This window comes from Opisthorchis viverrini (genome assembly GCF_000715545.1).
Source record: "Opisthorchis viverrini unplaced genomic scaffold opera_v5_23, whole genome shotgun sequence".
Lineage (NCBI taxonomy): Eukaryota > Metazoa > Platyhelminthes > Trematoda > Opisthorchiida > Opisthorchiidae > Opisthorchis > Opisthorchis viverrini.
Genome location: NW_008751679.1, coordinates 445,083 through 463,384, shown reverse-complemented (window position 1 = coordinate 463,384; position 18,302 = coordinate 445,083). Strand labels below are relative to the sequence as shown.

Below are 18,302 nucleotides of genomic sequence, written 5' to 3'. Positions count from 1 at the left end.
TTAAACGGAAATAGACAACAAGTGAAAGGAAACCGACGAGATAGTCAACTCGATAGTCATACTTGGATGCGTATTTAAAATAACGAGTCTGAAAAGAACGAAAACAACATGACGTCCAGCTTCCTTGAGTCAGAACGCTAATGACATCAGGCGGATCGGGCATATTGGTGTTCGAATAACAAATCAAAGTGCTTATGGTTACCGAGCGATGCCGTCCAAGGTGAAGGGAGCTTTTGTTGTTCGTGGATTAGCCCAAAAAGGGCTACTATCAGTGGGGCACGAGGCATGCGAATAGAGAAAGACTACGATGCAGACACTGGCAGGAGGGCCGACAGGATCTTTAATCAGGGCCTGACCAAAGGGTGGCTGTCTTAATTGGGAAATTAGGAATCAATAACCAACTGTTGCAAGCCCCAAGGTTAGGCTACCATGCACCGAGTAGCTTAATTTGAGAATTATTTGCGAATATTTCTGACTTGACTCCATAGGTCATGGGGGTTCACAAGCCATCACACAACATCATATGTTAGTCTCTTCAAAGTCATCCATCGGGTTCCAGTCGAGCGTAACAACTTGTGTGCCAGAATGTTTACCCTTCGGATAACTGGATACATTACTGGTAAATACAGAGCAGTGAAGCATCAGTGTTAGCATTGGCCTTTCTGCAATTTGCAACCGGATCACATACGGTACCGAACGGCATGTAAATAGGTCGTTCATCTGTAGCGCCCCTTCGATGCCCAACTCCCATCCCATCAGAAGGAAGCACGAGTGCCGGGATACTGCGAGGTTGCCCAAGCCTAGACAGGGGAAGTCGAGACGCAGAGGTCGGGTTCGAACCACTGAGCCATCTCTCCCCGTCAGTATCAATGTGCACAATAGGTGATACACAGAGCTACCGAATTGGCGCAACCGTCCGTCAAACTGGTGCAACAGAGTGCTCACACTGTAAGCGACAATCTGTCTTCTGCTTAATGGTGTGCGGATCCTTTAGCCTCTTCTTTATTCAGTGATAGGTTGGAAAGTTTTGCTCTCCGCACAGACCAACATTTTCAACGCCGAATTCGTTCGAAATCCTTCTACCAAATTCTAACCATACCTGATTGTGCTTCTGCTAGTGTAAAATTCGCATGCACAATTTAAAATATTCCGAGTCAAGTTGTACAGTTGCTTCGCATAACACGATAGGGGGTGGACTCTGTATTAGTTTATGGGCTGGATATTGTATTCTGGGAGACGTGGACTGCTGTGTTTAACCCTCTGGAGTAGTGACTTATTTTGTGGTGGTCACTTTGAAGGACTAGTGCATCTTCGAACTGATGAGAAAATGAGGTAGTGTAGACGAGACTGTTAGCCGCGTTGTTAATATATATATATATAGACATCGCCAGAGTCACCAGGCAAGAAAATCACACTGTGAAAACTGACGCTCGGTTCGGCAAGTGTTATTCGCCGTGTATCACAGGCCACCGAAAGGAAAGTTCCGTCTTTAACTGATTTGGGTGGCATTCGAAAACGTCATACCCTAACGAAACAACCTCTAAGCAGAAGACTGAGTATGATGTTTCCAAAGACACTCAAACAGTAGACAGTTCACTAGGGAGTGAGCAGGTGTAGACAAATATAGCCTAGCACTATATCTTTCCGGATTTCCTCTTCCTACTCAACTAAGACAAATTTTTTGTGGTATAACGTAAAGAGAATAGGCCTACCTCACGTCAGACAACTGTATCCAAAATCCCTTTGGCCGCATTTTCGAGGAAGCCCACAGTTTCATGAAAGGAAACTACTCACAGTGTTGCCGAATACTCTTCGACATTGTGGGTAGTTTCCTTTCGCTTAAATATACCGCGATATCTGGAATATCATGCTAACGGAAGCATGAGACAGTCTTTGTGAAGCATATTCAGTCGGAGAATATCGTAAACAAGAGATTCAGTTGATTTTTTCTTGAAAAGCAAATTGATGTGTCAACGAGTTTATCTATCGAAACCCATAGTTTCTCCATGAACTTTCCAGTTCAGAGGAGGGAACATGCAAACGATACCCTTGGAGTAAAGCTAAAGTCAAGTCACAGACCTTACAAAGAATTAGGCATGATCACCAATAGTACTTCCATATACGTAACAAAAACCACATTCTTCCGATTATGTGCTTGAAAGATTTTTTCCTCATTAACGTTATTTTTTGTCAGTAGTTCGAAGTTGAGGCTGAACAACATCGCTATCGATAAGCATATATCAGAAACTTGAGAAACACCCAGAGTGAGTATTAAGCGGATCATCAAAGAAGCTCGAACCCTTTTCAGCAAGAGTCCAAATATTTCAATATGATACCAGCAATCTAATCAGTAGTCTGACTTAGGTAAGGAACAATAACATGCACCCTTCAATCAAGTATTTCATGTCACATGATCTAAAGTTGACTGGCCAGTTTATCGAGGTGCATGTGACCTGTGGAATGTTCTCTTTCCTAAACAAGTGGCATTTTGTAGTAGTTAGGAGACTAAACTGTCAAACCTACCTTTCAATCCGCAAGCCAAGACAACCTACGCTGAGTTCGTGAATCCGTACTTTCCTGTTAGGAATCGTTGGCAGCCAGCGACTTATGGGAAAACGTAAATCCTCATTAGAAACATGGAAGTTCTCACATAAGAAGCCATTGAACATATGAACTGCGTACCTGATTGACAACTGATTGGTTAATTTACCGACATTACTGATCGTCCGTAAATCCTCATTAGAAACATGGAAGTTCACACATAAGAAGCCAGTGAACATATGAACTGCGGAACTGATGGACGATTGGTTGATTGATTTACCGACATGACTGATCGTTCAGTCGATGACTATTTCAACGGCTGCTTCAGCCAGTAACAGAAAATCTAGGGTTTGCAAGACGCACTGTGACGATTCGCACCAGATGTACTGTACTTCTCGACTTTAACTGTAGAGGGATCCAGATATGAACCTCGAAATTCTACCCATTGCTTACAAAATTCTTGAAATTTTAGCGCTTTCATACCAACTGGCATATAGATAATGCCCTGATTTGTGTGCATATCATAAGCCGATATACCATACACTTACCTTCAGATGGAAGATCTGTTTGATTTACCACCGTACGTACGGATTCATAAGTGGTAGTGAGTATTCCAAACGTCACAGAACTTGGACTACTTCTGATTGGTGACTTGGTAGAAATGAGTTCGGAGGTTGAAGACCGAGATTCTGAAGTAATGCAGCATAGGAGCATTGGGAACTGCGTATGTCACGAAATGCTATTTTATTGAGAGAAATTCCACATAGGATGGTGCTTTGGATAAAGTGCATTGGAATCAGCGAATAGACACTCATTTAAAAACTAATTTGGTTTTTCGAGAGACTCACCTGGAACCCAGCTGAATATCTCGTTTGCCTGAGAACATCACAAACGAGAGATTCAGTGGGGTTCCAGGTGAGTCTATCGAAAAACCAACTTAGTTTGCAACTGAGTGTATATTCGCTGAGTTCGTGCAATTTGGTTTCAAGTAGAACATAAGGTTGACGGAAACTCGGGGACCGTGCCTACCTGATGAGCCCCAAAAAGGGCGAAACCGGTCGTGGGCTGTCGACGGATTTTCAGTAACCTTATGAGTAGTACATTACAAAGATATGCATTGAAATCACTTTTTCCAGCTGTTCTTAGCGTTATTATCAGAAAATGTGACCAGCAACCTCAATTGCACAACTGAGATGCGATCGTACTCTTATCTCAGCATCAGTATGACTGTTGGATTACCCCTTTCATGATCAAGAAACGAATATCCAAGGTTCGCTCCTCCCAGTACTCAGCCTGGTTCACCTAACCTGGTGCATACATGGTTCATTATTCGAATTTATACGGAACGCTTCACTGGGTACATACCCCTTGGAACGGGCTTTGAGAAGAGTGGTAGATCTTTACGTGCTCATATCTAGTCAAAAGTTTTCCAACAGAGTTCGTTCGGCATAGAAACAGATCCCGCAAGAATCCAATCACAGAGTTAGTAAGAAGGGCATTCTGTTCGTTGAGCTAACTAACATCAATACTGTTGGTCCATATGATCAGGAAATATAAGATTCAAGGTCTGGTTGGGCACCTGGTGTACTGGCATCTTCTGTTAGATGCCATACAACTTTTTCGTTGGGCAATCAGTCTGTCCAGTCTCTTCATAAGCTTCTTCACAAGACATGAACTTTACTTACATGTGTGCCTACCCTTTCCAGCGTTTCCTGTTTCAAAGACGGAACAACAGGAGTTTTAACATCCTAACACGATCCATCCACAAGATATACTGCTTTTTGGCGTTTATGAGAGATTGGTTTCAGTCTTCCTAACCAGAGTTTGATTTGAGTCTGACGTCTGTCAAATTACCAAACCACGTTCATATCATGAGGAGAAGCAAAAACATCTGGCTGGTGCGTTATTCTCTACAAACCTATCTTTCCATGCTTCCAAAGTCTCTGGCTTTATTTTACCTGAGTATATCAGCACTAGACAGACCACTGTGTCGTTCCATTCGCCTTGTTCATATCACGATCATCCGTTAGGTCACCGGTTATGCTAGTAAGATTCAACGTATCTGCGTTGGGGGCGGGAACGTTTAGCTAAGATTACTCGATAGTTCAATCAGAGGATTATCACAACTAAGCCAGCAGTCGTGATGGAATCGCTAGGGCTAAGTCAATCGATCCAGAAGCTTTGTTATCGTATGCCTCCTTGTTCGGAAAAGACTCATACACCTCACAAAATGGTTTTAGGGAAGACATAAGTGTTGTAGCTTGAGTTTCGTTGATTCAGGCTGGAGTTAGCTGCCACAGAGAGAATGTCATCATTGAACGGAGCTTCAAGCACTAGATTGTACTGAGAGAATCCTAGGTTGTGTATCTGATGATTCACTTGCGTGCGGCCGTGTTGTTAGACCCTGGGCCTTGATTAGTTGTTGTATTTTTTAGGTGTTGGACGTTTTTGTGCTTCTTACTTATTATTGCCACCATCTACACCCCTTCTTTTGAATTCAGGAGTTCCCCCATGTTGACCTCGGTTAGTTCGGTACCTATTTGCGGATTTCAACACAGACCGTTGGAGTCAGCCAGTACGAAAGAACGATTTCACCCAAAAGGACTTTCCGCTTTCCCTTATATGTATTCACATTTCCGTCATTTTCGGCAATAACTACTTGGAATCGTTTATCCAATTGAAGTGTGAACGTATAGTTATCCCCCACCACCCGGATAGACTGACAAGAGTTGAATACTATCCACAACCGGTCTTTTCAGAGAAAAAACTTTGAACGATCAGCCAAATGTGGTGTGTGTGTGTGTGTGTATGTGTTTACTCTTATCAGTGGGCACAGTTCTATCTTGGAAGACCAACCTCTGCGTTGTACAACTTATTCATTGTGGGTACCTCTAAAAAGACTTTTCAACTCACCATGGAATCCTTGTTCATCCCTAACTGCAGGCGGTCCATTCGAGCCACTACATCGAGGGGGCAATGGGCAGTGTTTTATTTGCTGTTCTGTCGATCGCTCTTTTGAGCACGGAACCAATTCGTTGTCGACGTTTATCCGATAAAATGTATTTGTCGTTGAGTTTCGCTTGAATTCTTGTCGCTCGCACATGCGAGCTCTGCGCACAGCAGTTCCCTGGTGCAGCGAAATCCCGAAGGGGACACACAACAACTTGGGATCCGGACAAGGTTGCCATTCAGACCAAGGGCCCCAGAAAAGTGCGGTCATTCGGAGATGGTTATCCGCTTCGTGTAGTGGAATTAATCGATTATTTAATGCACCAAATGGGAGAAATATCCTGATCAAACGCTGCAGGAATAAACTCCCTGGGAATGACAAAAAAGCGTGGAATTAGAATCTTCAAAAATGAAGATAAACCGAATTGGATGTTTTGGAAAACAAAGGATTTTGTGGAACAACCTTGTTGCCTCAAACCTGCAAAACCTGAGGAGGCCTTCCTCTTGTTATGTAGTACTATGCCAGTTTTTTACTGTTTTTTCTGCCCTAAACAACCTTGTGTTGTCTGGTGCATTTTAAGGCAATGTTCTCATGGCTTACAGACTGTAGTGCTGATCGTGATGTCTGCTTCCCAAAGTTTGGGGTTTAGTCATTACTGTTTCAAGAACAGAAGGTGACTGGGGTAAATCCTGACAAATATAATACTGCTATTCTGGTTAAAAGGCAAAACTTCTGTGAAGCTTTTCATCGCTGAAAAAAATCGTCCAGCTCTAACACCCTCCTGGCGTCTAGCTGCCATGCCACCCGAAGGAAGCACGATGGTTGGGACACTGCCAGGTCGCCCAAGCCTAGACAGGAAAAGTCGGGAGGCAGGGGTTGGGTTCAAACCACGGACCTTCCGGTCCCTGAGTGAGCAGAGAGCCTTGTGAACAGTGCTTAGGGAAAGCTCAACGGACATTCCTCCCGACTTGCCTGAAAGTCTTCTAGTTAGCTCATAATGAAACTTCAATGAAAGGTATTCACCCCAAAGTAATGATTATCTTCTTACCTAACGTATACTTCTTGGCTCATCCGCCTGGCTGGTTCACCACGGAACATAGCTTCATACTACCGGACTAGCCTGTCTAACAAAGACGGCCTCACTTCAACTCAGCATGTTCCTGTTATAGATTTCTGTTTGATTGATGGAGGCCCTCCAGGAGAAAAGACTTCAGACGATACCAGGACTTTTTTCCCACAAATGGCCATTCCTTGTTGCACGGATGATTGCTTCTTCTGTATGAGGTACATAAGGTGTCTATACAGCATTTTGGGTCATTCATGTGATTTATCGCTTTATTTAGAGTGAAAACAACTGGCATTTGGTGATCTCGGTTATTTTTAATTGACTAATCAGGGAAAAAATCTTCGAGATTTTGAACATCAACCCAACCGAACAATGAGGTAGGCTACATAATCAGCTGAAGTTTGTTAAAAACAAGAATCCCATTCAAATCTCCGCATTTAACACGGGGTTGTGATGTTTCACTTTCGTGTGGAAAGTAAGATACTCCCCTCACCCCACTCCCTCCGTATATTGAGTCTCTCTGCAGGCAGCAAGGCAGTCAGTCTACAATTAGAGAAACTGTAAGTAAAATAAGCCGATTGGTTGTGTGAAAGTAAGTGAAACTTTCAGGTGATCTTAACTTACGATATAGTGGAGAACACTTTTACTGAAGCACGTCGTTTGGCTGAAAAACGCAACTTCATTTAACAAAATGAGGGTCTGCGAGAAATACACTCATTCTCAAATCAATTTGGTTTTCAAGAGAGACTCAAATGAACCTCTCGTTTATGATACTCTACAACTGAATGTGCTGCACACAGGCAGCCTCATGTTTCAGTTGGCACGATATTCGAGATATCCCGGTATATTTTCATAAAGGGAACTACTCACAAGGTTGTTGAAAACTCTTCGACAGCCCACGACCGGTTTCGCCCTTCTTGGGGCTCATCAGATAGGCGCAGTCCTCCAGTTTCCGTCAACCTACTTGAACCCACAGATACCCTCCTGTGTTACCAGATTTCTAATAATAAAGTTATTGAGAGAATAAAAGCTGACAGCATGTTCAAAGTGTCGCCCTTACAGAAACCTCTTATTAGGGAGTTCGACTGGAAATTTTAGGGTTACGTTCGAGGGGATTAAACGCCGGCATCAACATTTAAATGGGTGGGTGAATCAAATGGTCCGCGATTACAACACAAGCTTCGTAAGTAGTACGGCTTTTACGCTGGCATTTGTGGGCTCGGGACAAGGTGCCAACAGTCTAAAGTGACAGCGTGTGTTGCGGGTAGATCGGGCACCAGCCTCGAGTAAGCTGGTATAAACATGCACGATTGAGGCATAAGGGATTGGGACGAACATCCGTCGAACGGACCGATAACTTGAATCACTCGAAAGCAAATCGATATTGACCTCAACAGCTTTGGGGCCATCCAATCAAAGAGTCAGCTCAAGTTAACTGAATCGTATCATAGTGCAAGTGAGCTGTATAAAAATAAAGATAATGTATTTTTAGTAATCACCTATGCGACGTATCCCAACATCAAATATCGATGGATCGAAAAACATACTTTACAACATACTTCCTTCATTTTTGTACTATCATTTAATAATATGACATTTTCTACACGGTTGGATAGCTTTCTAGGGCCTCCACTACAGAATAAATACGTTTGTGTGGATGCAACCGGCCAAAAAGGAAACAGGTTGTTTTACTAGTCCCACTCTCCCAGTGTAACCGATGTGGACGAGTAAAATACTGTCAACCGTACTGTGTTCCTACAAATTTTATGAAGGCTCATGCTTATCTCGTAGTTGAATTAAGCAAGAGTTCGTTTTCAAATGCCGTGTAGTTTTTTTTATCGCAGCGCAAATTTCGGCGTTCATTTCGGATATTGGACACCGTTCTGTCAAGTCATTTGGCCAGTGACAGAGATATCTCTTGATGTACCAACAGACTACGTCATGTGAGCAGATCGTGTTCTTCGTTGATTTCGGTCGCCCATTCCATACCAGCCTGTAGAATGCGACCTTGCTAAAAATGCACTGTTCGTAGTGGTGTATGTGTTGCGTGCTGTCGAGCTTGGTCCCATAAACCTAGATTCCATCGGTCAAAGTCTCTCTCTGTCTGATGCCTAGAAGGTCAAACTTTCAGCAGTTTATCAGACAGTCAGGTAACTCAGAATTAGAGGACCATAAACGAGATGGCTCGAGGTGATTGTGGCGCGACCCACTGACTGGGTTCGAAGTCAACGGCCACATCTCGGCAGGTCCTCTCTAGGCTTGGGCAATCTAGCAGTATCCCAGTCCTTGTGCTTGGTGTGGCGAATTTACTGACCGGAAGGTCCGCGGTTTGAACCCGACCTCTGCTTCTCGACATCCCCTCTCTAGGCTTGGGCAATCTAGCAGTATCCCAGTCCTTGTGCTTCCTTGGTGTGGCTTGGCAGCTAGGGAAGAAAAAGGTGTTACAACTCAACAACACTTGGGCTGCGCGCATGTTAATTTTTACAGTTGTATTTGGAGCAACACATCATTTGAACACCTTCGATCTTCAGGTATTTGCCAGTCACACGGCGACTGGACTGGACTGCTGGGATGACAAAACTCACGAAATGAAGGGTGAATTGTCGCAATTCATAGAATCACGAAAGTTACAATCTAGTAAACCCCTGGATCAATAATCTTAAACGAATTTAGGAAACAAAAGACTGACGAGTACAATTAAAATCGCCACTCTACCACGAGTGGACGGAAGAGCACAACACTGTGATAAGGCAATTGACAATTACCGTATAAGGAGTTAGATTCCCTCACGTGGATATACTGAATCAGTCAGACTGCAGCCTTCACCTCAACCCGAATGGGATACACAAGCTCGCTAAGTGTAGTATGCTAATTAGGGACCGTACTGTAGCAAAACACCCTACACTCGCTCTGAGGAAAACTATAAACAGTATGTCCGTCGAATCTCTCCTGACTTGAATGTACCATGGGGTGACCCAGATAATTCTCGTTTCCGATGTGTTCGTGTCATTCCTCCAGTGGATCTTGTGAACTCTGTTTGGTTTCTGATGGTACACTGTGCTGATAAAAACCATAACCCCTCATCCTTCACCAGTGTACAACTGGCCAACCCGTTTGACCGTTTAATGCTTGTTTGATCAAGCATTTAATCATGGCCAGTGTTTTGTTTGGATGACCGTGTCAGTTTTCTCGGCCGGGGAGCTGAATGCATAACAAACGTTCAATCGATGTTCACCGAAGTGTTATTCTGAATTGGCCAGGAGAACCTTGGCAAGAAATGGCGACAGGGTCACCGCTACCCATTAGCTTTCATCCTCTTTGACCAACTAACATTCATCTGAACTTGTCTTGGAACTTTGACCGCCCGAAAGAACTTCAGTTGATGAGTGATGCCAAATTTAGTGAGGGGCAATCATATTTCACATTACTAACAAAGCCAAAAAGTTGACCTTTATGTTCAGCTGTGTGTTCAGAGTGTGATTTCGGTCATCCTTGAAGATGAGTGACCGGTAAAACTAATAAATTAAACAATATTGATTTCCAGCGTGAGAGGATAGTTTCGCACGACAGTTATCTCTGTCTGAGTGACGGTTGAGCGGTGGAATGTCACCTCGTTTAACACTACATGAGAGACATTAGTTGGTGCATAACATGTGCTGACTTTTCTAGTGCCAAATCGAAAATCCGGAATCCAACGAAACTTAATAGTCTTACGAAGGAAGCTACTCACAAGGTTGCTGAAAATTCTTCGACAGTCCACGACCGGTTTCGCCCTTCTTGGGGCTCATCAGGTAGGTGCAGTCCCCGAGTTTTCGTCAACCTTATGATCCACTTGAACCCAAAATGGCACTGTTTTCGAGAAATACACTCATTTGCAAATCAATCTGGTTTTCAAGAGAGATTTAACTGAATCTCTCGTTTATTACGTTCTACAACTGAATTTGCCGCACACAGGCAGCCTCATGTTTCAGTTGGTACGATATTCGAGATATCGCAGTATATTTTCATGAAGGAAGCTACTCACAAGGTTGCTGAAAACTCTTCGACATTCAGTTTTAGAACATCATAAACGAGACATTCAGTTGAGTCTCTCGTGAAAACCAAATTGATTTGCGAATGAATATATTATTACGTCTTATTTTTTCAAATGATCTACCTCGGGATTCTCACCCAGATCGTTCTAACGGGTGTTGACCGCCTTCATTATGGCCACAGTGAGTCAGCTACAACGACCAGTATCGGTGTAAGGAGGTTAGCCTTTTAAAGTGAAATTATTAATTAGCAAACACGTGCTACCCAGTTACAGGCCATTAGATACGGAATTAAACTTGTACATGGTTTTGGAAACTGAACATTCCCACGAGTCCTCTTGAAATTTCCTTGATATTCATTGACTATTGCACAACAGTAAGTGGACGCTGCAAAGCAGTTCGACAATTTCCTCAATAAACTTCACATTCCATCAGATGAAGGGCGCAGCTTGGACCAGACCATAGACCACTCGCAGGTTTCATCAGTAGTACACACCGTCACAGTGTCATTTAGATCTTGAGGCAACCGTTTAAACTTGCATCACCATTCAGTTATCTGTAATCATCTGGAAGATTTGTGACTTTGTTCACAACAATGCTCCTTGGCCATATTTTAGGACACTATCAAGGTTACTGTAATGATGAGAAACAATTCGATTATCAGACAGCTTCGTTGAAAGTATATGATCAACCTGCAACTCAAATGGAATAAGCGCGTGCTGAGTGGTCTCAGACAGATAGTCCCCTGACTTAAAAAAATAATGATGGGGCGAGATGTTTCTGCCACACAGGTTGCTTGGGCTCATGTCAAGAAACAAAATTTTTCAACGATAACCTTGGTCAAACCGCTTATCCTGCGATACGAATTGCATACAGTCATGAACTGTTGTTCAATACATCAATGGTAATACATATCCTAAGTTGCACGCCGTCACAGAAAAAAGGGGTCGCGGAGTGAAACAAGCACTTCACAAATCAATCTCGTTTCACGGGAGACCTCAGTTGAGTCCCTCGTTTATGATGTCCTCCAAGTGAATGTGCCGCACACATGCCGCCTCATGAGAGATTCAATTGAGTTTCCCGTGAAAACCAGATTGATTTGCCAATGAGTGTATTTCTCGAAAACAGTCCAATTTGGGTTCAAGTAGAACATAAGGTTGACGGAAACTCGTGGACGGCGCCTATCTGATGACCCCCAAGAAGGGCGAAACCGGTCGTGCGCTGTCGAAGAGTTTTCTGCAACCTTGTGAGTAGTTTCCTTTATGAAAAAGTAGTTCACAAATTAGACGTTCCGACTAGTCTTATGGCCATCCGAGAGATTATAGACGGATGGACATTTCAGGGTAAAATTGTCAATCTACATCTCAAAAACTTTTGAAGTGAGCAAGAAATAAGGCTCCCAGAGACTTCCTTAAATGCTTGGTTTCCTTGCAAGACCTAGTTTAAAACAAGTTGTTCCATCCCGATGCATACCACCCTGATTCCTTATAGGTTTTAAAGCGGGTGTGTTTTCAATCCCTACCTTGGAGAAATTCAAGCACACGTTTCACAAAAATGATGAATGTCAACTAGGCGCTGTCAAAAGAAGAAGCAGAAGTGGCAATGAAACCATTGACTGAAATGGAAAGTAAGACTCAGGATGCAAACTGGTGTTCCGTCAAACCAACTCGTCTGAGTTACTCCAAAAAAAACCTGTGATGTTCATTTATGAAGCACTCCATGTCCTTCAGTCCTTCTGCTTTCCACTCAGGCGGTGCCCCATGAAAACACATGAAGTTTTAGCCAATTTTTAGAGACTAGAACATGATAGTTGTCGTAAAAGGGGTTCGTTGTAGAGAAGTTTTCTTCCCGGTCGAGCATTATCAAAAGAACAAATAGGTCCGGTCAGGTTGAAAAAGATGCTGTGATTACGTTTTGCATCAACTATAGCGTCTAATTCCTTGCTTTGTATTAAGTTTCCGGTTCTACGGGCGGTCATCCGACCGAGACAGGCTGTTTATCTACGAAGGCGTATTGGTGAGGGGATTCTCTGTATTTTTATGCACGTGTCGCCAACTTGCCATTTTCTGACACCATGTTTTGATGAAAAACAACTCCGCTTGTCCAGACTTTATTTATCAGTCAAAATAAAGGGAAATTTCGATCGCAAGTCAGTAGGATACAGCACAGAAATGGAAACATGATTGCACCAGAGACGGAGTTGTAACATTAAGGCAAATAGGAATAGGAATCATTATATTTTTTCATCGCAAGGCAGTGCTGAAAGTGGGTGATATTTTACAGCATCATAACTAATTTTCTATGATTGGAATCCAGAATTCAGTTCGATACATCAGTCACATCAAGTTATTTTTTACCAATTTTACCACCGAATGACTAGTTCGGTGTGATTGTTTAACATTAGGAGATCAAGTTCTTATACAGCTTTGTAAGTAGTAAGGATACTAAACCCCACTGGAAACACAGTTTGGAAGTTCAGTGACTTAATCACCAACGTGCACCAAGCTTGTGTCCATTCAAGTCTCCCCAAATTTTAAAATGTCATGAACCTCTTCGTGTACCAGCTTTCTATCTCCTACAGTGGCCTAATGAAAGCTTCATTTTCAGTTATTCCGCGCACCATACTACTGAGTCACGTTTGAGAATTTTCACGCAGGTTATCGTAGGAAAAAACGCGAGGATGAACCTGAGAAAGTTGTATTATTGCCCTGATCTCACGCGGAATATAGACCTGCTTACTTTTGTGTCCTTTCTTTCTTCAAAAACAAATACTGTATTGAGTTCATTCCAATGCTCAAATTTTGGCATAATTTGTACAATAGTATGGACGGAACTCGGGTGATGACCAAAGACTCCAATCGTATTACTCACCAACTTACCGTCAGAAGTCCCTTCCATCGTCGTGGATATGGGATAAGAGCGAGGCAACGTAACACACCTCGTTAAGGGATCGAACAGGAGGGGAAATATTAACCAGAAAATCAGATAAGACATTATCAGTAATTCATCCATTCATGTCCATCGCGTTTTCGTTAGAAAAATCCATACCCCACCTACAAGCGTGTGCATCGACAGCTTGCACACGTACGAAACTACATCACTTTCAGTTAGGCTTGAACCGATGGAATAATGTAAACACAGGCGCTGCCTAAATTTGTTTGCAGTCTTAGAACTTCCTGATGGACCGGATGGACCAATCAGGTGATCTAATGCTGTTTTCATTGGTGACCCGTTCGATTCAGGCCCCAACCGTTGGTCCACGTTAAGAGGTCTGTTGAACCAATATAGTGCAATCCGAGGACTACAAACCCGACTGTATTTGACGAACGTAAGTGCGCTGTCCACTTTGAGCTTCGTTGTGCCTGCGAATCTCGATTGTTCATCTGTCTTCACAGCAAAATCTAACACAGAATGAGGCAAATGCTCAGCAATTTCTTGCAGGTGAGTCCAAAAGATAGGTAACAAAATTCGGTCACAGACCACAAAATACTGAGCACTTTGAACTGTTGACAATGTGTGGAGATTTTGGACTGAAGATCATCAGCAGTGTACTTCTCACGAAAATTCCAGAGCCCACGACCTCCTGGCTAGTAGTTTGAACAAAACCTTTCGACCACCAGCGGTCAATCAGCATTGTAATTAACTCGTACTTAAACAGGATAGAGTACACTCATGGTTCAATCAGGAAAAACCAAACCAAGTGGTCACGTGTTGGCTAGCCTTTCAAGGTTGAATTGTGACATTCGGATTAGATGGTCATATCGACAGAACGCATCATTCGAGCCCCTTTGAAGTATCGCCAATGTCACACAAATGATATGTGCGGTGGTAGCTGGAGAACGAACGCCAATACTGTCCATCCTGATGGGCTCTGGTCTTTTCCGATGAAGTGGAGTACGTACCTATTATGCTTTTGAATAATTGCAGTCAACTTACCAAGGTAAAGGCTGTACAACCTTTGGTGGTCACCTCGGCAACCAGCTGCTTACGCTGTTACATGAGTGCTAACTACACAAGTCGGCTGATTGCACCGACAAGCGAATCACATACATTGAGTTGGTGGTAGTTAAATCAGGCAATCACGGAACTCCGCGATGTTCAAAATGGATGGACGATGCACAACCGAGTAGACGATGGGAAGCGAATACCGCACGAGTTACTGACGTACTAGCGCCTGATACACGAGCGGAAGACCCACCAGAGAGTAAGCGATGGCGAAAACAATCGATCTATACTTCTAACCGTTTGAACTCGTCTTGAAGAGTGAATTGTATCAAATTGACAAGAAGGAACTGCAGCAAACGGAGACTTCTGTTGCAATTTTCACTCCGATTGGCTGGTAAGCAGTGGAGTAAAAACAACTTCAGACTTTATTGTCATCCATAAAGTGCACTTAACGAACGTCAGTGACTGATCTTAAAATTCCATGACCTCTTCTGCTAGATAAGCATTTTTGACGAGTCCTTGTCGAGCGTCAACATAATAGATTTACGGCAACAACAACGAGTAGTTCTGTCCCTCTTAAACGACTTTTAAGCTGTTTGCTTATGTAGTAACCGGCCTTTGGAAATTGACCGGTCGGGTCCTTGTCGTGTTTGCACGATTCGAACATTCCTGACAGGTTCCAGAATTCAACTATCCGGTTATGGTTTGTCTCTTCAACGGTGGTGCGAGCGAATCAGGTAAACATACTTCCAGTATGAGTTCATCAGCTGACGTTGTTCCAGCCGGTCTCGTATCGCTGACGGCCAAGTTGCATCCTTAGTCAGCAGAGATGCAGCATAGATCGCAGGTTGGTTGGATTACAAGCTCCCTGTATTCATGGGGAATGGTGATTTTGACAGATGCGGTCACTAAGTATGAATATCATTGCAAAGGATAAAAAGTCGCCTTGATATTGACATATCCCGACAGTTAAAGTCAGCTGGAATTCTGTGAGATAGCGTGACCAGAGAGCACAGCGTCGTATAGCCATGTGATATGGGGTGACTATCAGATAGTCTGCATGTGATTAAGGCTCAAGTTTTTTCCAACAAACCTTTCCAATGTCCCCTTCAGTGATACTCCCTTGGTTGAAACAAGCTAAAGTGTCGATAAACTCAAATGCTACAGCTCTGTATTTCACAGTCGTGCATTATTTTGGAGGCAGAACACTTTCAGGCACGAACAGTTGAGTTCTGTCAGTTTCCTGGTGATAAGTGACTGGGCATAGCTTGATGAAGACGCCAAACTTCCTGTAATAATATTTGTTTTAATCTCAAGTCCCCAAAGTAATCAAGCGGTCGATTGATACATATTAAAGTTTTCGCCTGTCAAGTTGAGGCAGCTCACTCGAAAAAGTTTTCAAACAGTTTAACGTGTTTCGTTATCAGTCACCGGTTCGGTTATCTTCTTGAACACCCTAGTAATTCGTCAACTATTTTTCCACGTACCATCCGCTCACTCATCTACTCGAACATCGAGGAATCCGATTCACCTGACCTAACTGCCAGGTATGTGAGTTGCTCACTGGTGCAGCCATCCGCACCTGCACATGTGGCCATCCAGTGGCGTGAACTACTGTTTCCTCAAGTGGTCACGAAATCGAGAACAACCAGTGCACTCATCCCCGAACCTCAGCACAGAAAAAACTGCGATAACTTTTAGCTACTTATGGGAAAAAAGTAGCCTGTTTTAGAAAAATATCCTCTAAAACCGCTCGGAATTGCCGAGCGAAACCACCGAATCATAGCAAATGCCAATTCAGCGCTGAGGAATAGCCGCTAGTTACCATCGATTGTTTCAAGCAGAAACTTGTAGGGATATAACTGACTTTGGGTCCCCGAAAAATTCGAAGGTCATGCTTTGCTGCGCAGCTGTATATGGTGGGTCAGATTTTCTCGAGGAAATCACAAATCGAAACACCAAAACAGCTACATCGAGGCTCACAATGTCCACAACCCAACTAGTGCGCTACCTGACAGAGGGCTGTGCACTGATGAAAAATAAAGACAACGTAGCTTTTTAGGTCTTGAGAAACCCTAACTGACGTTAGCGTGCAATGGTGCGCTTGTGTGGTCTCCGGAGCGTTTTCGATAAATTGACCTGGGTCTGGACTGATAACTAGCTTCATGCATGCTGATGCTGGTGAATTTCATTGTCAACACTGTGATGTTACAACCTGAGCGAAAGTCCTCAAGGAACCAATGCCTAATTGGCTTTGACTGTCTTTTAGTTTTTAGTGCTGTAGTACCATCCTCCCGGCTCGTTAGCAGTCCGCTTCGGAGAGGATAACTGCATGACAGGCGTCTGCCGGTCCCCCACGGGTCCCCCTGGTTCGCCAGTCTGTGAAGGTTTACATCACAAATATCCATCAGCGCAGAAATGAGTTGTTACAACCCTCATGGTTTCCCAATCAGCTTAAAATATGGTGACCCACCTTAACATGTACAAATTCCAGCATAACCTGGGCAGCGATACACCAGTAGTACATACTTTTGCGTAGCAAGTTGGCTACGAAGCTCTGGACTGATGAGGAAACACTTTGGTTATGAGCTTTCCCGCCGGAATACTCAGTACGAATAAATGTCCCAACTAAAAATTAACCCGCAACTCAGTAGTATGCAGTAATTTTTGTACAAAATGAGACGAAATTTTAAAGTGAAATGTTTACTAGACATTTCCGTCCTGTAATTGAAGTAGGTCGATACCGAAAGGCCGAGGAGTGCTCTATATTTGTTTCACTCTTATTGGCAGAAGTGTGAATCTCACGAATCTCCATGGCGATGCGAATTCGAAATGCATGATTGGTAGTTGAAGACTATACCGCTTGGTCACCAGCGCCCTGTCATCAATGTGTTAACTCACAGCTGGACAGGATATAGTGCCATCCATCGATTGATCATGGATTTCATATACGTCACCCGAGTGACTACTTCTCAGTTTGAGGGCTCACTCATCGTGTGAGCTATCCTTTAACAAACTATCTACAGCTCAAAAGATTGTTAGCAAACTATCAGTATTTCAGAAAGAAGTGAGCCTTTCATCTGTAAAGTCTGCAACCAAGGCGCACGTTATCATATGGCTGAAGGATGAGTGGTAGTCTAACCTGTCCAAGTGCGAGTTAATCACAGTGCTTGTCAGCCGATCTTGGCCGAGTCATTAAGTGTTCAACTACTGCGCGGGAGATTAAGGCTTCGAAACTCTCTGGGTAGCGTGAGCATTCCAGTAAGGATGAAACAGCTGTATGGAGCTTATCAGCGCAGATGAGCTTCACTTACACCGCGAAATCTCGGATGAAATTGCCAAAATTCTCGTCAGAAAACGCTTAATTGACTTGAAGAGTGGATTCGGCCCTATGAAGAATATTCTGGCTTCGAACCGTGTATTTTAGGGAGAAGAAACCAAATTTTCCGTCACATTTCGACTTATCTCGAGTCGTCACTGAAGCTAGAGGGCTTGATTGTGCTCACACCAAATAGTTTTTGACCTCAACCCTGTTAGGTGACCTCGTACATGATTACAGATAAAACATTGTCAATGCTTAGTAAATGCTCTGTACTTTTTGGGGTAAAGCTGGAAAACTGTTCAAAGAAATACTGAACGCAGTTCACACGGAGTCGCTATCAAAAATCGGCCAGAATTGTCCAAGAACTTCGATACCTGGAAGCCAATATTCGTGTATAATATATGTGCGCTGGGTGCAAAAAAATCTCTATCACAGCACTGTGGGTTT

General features: G+C 43.3%; 2 protein-coding genes across 2 annotated transcripts in view; both read right to left on the bottom strand.

Moving 5' to 3' along the window:
- T265_02011 (hypothetical protein) overlaps positions 1 to 13,681 on the bottom strand; it is a gene marked incomplete at both ends in the record, with an annotated part of 30,550 nt that extends 16,869 nt beyond the window's left edge. Inside the window, 3 exons of the mRNA XM_009166159.1 lie at positions 3,090 to 3,230; positions 5,455 to 5,859; positions 13,468 to 13,681. Of these exons, the coding sequence (XP_009164423.1) occupies positions 3,090 to 3,230; positions 5,455 to 5,859; positions 13,468 to 13,600 (679 nt within the window). The remainder of the gene's footprint in view (positions 1 to 3,089; positions 3,231 to 5,454; positions 5,860 to 13,467) is intronic.
- T265_12907 (hypothetical protein) lies at positions 1,866 to 11,846 on the bottom strand (the record flags this gene model as incomplete). Its single annotated transcript, XM_009166215.1, has 4 exons — positions 1,866 to 1,949; positions 3,571 to 3,677; positions 5,455 to 5,842; positions 11,637 to 11,846. Coding segments are annotated over 4 exons (789 nt in total), but the record flags the coding sequence as incomplete, so codon positions are not given.
- Positions 13,682 to 18,302: the final 4,621 nt, after the last annotated feature.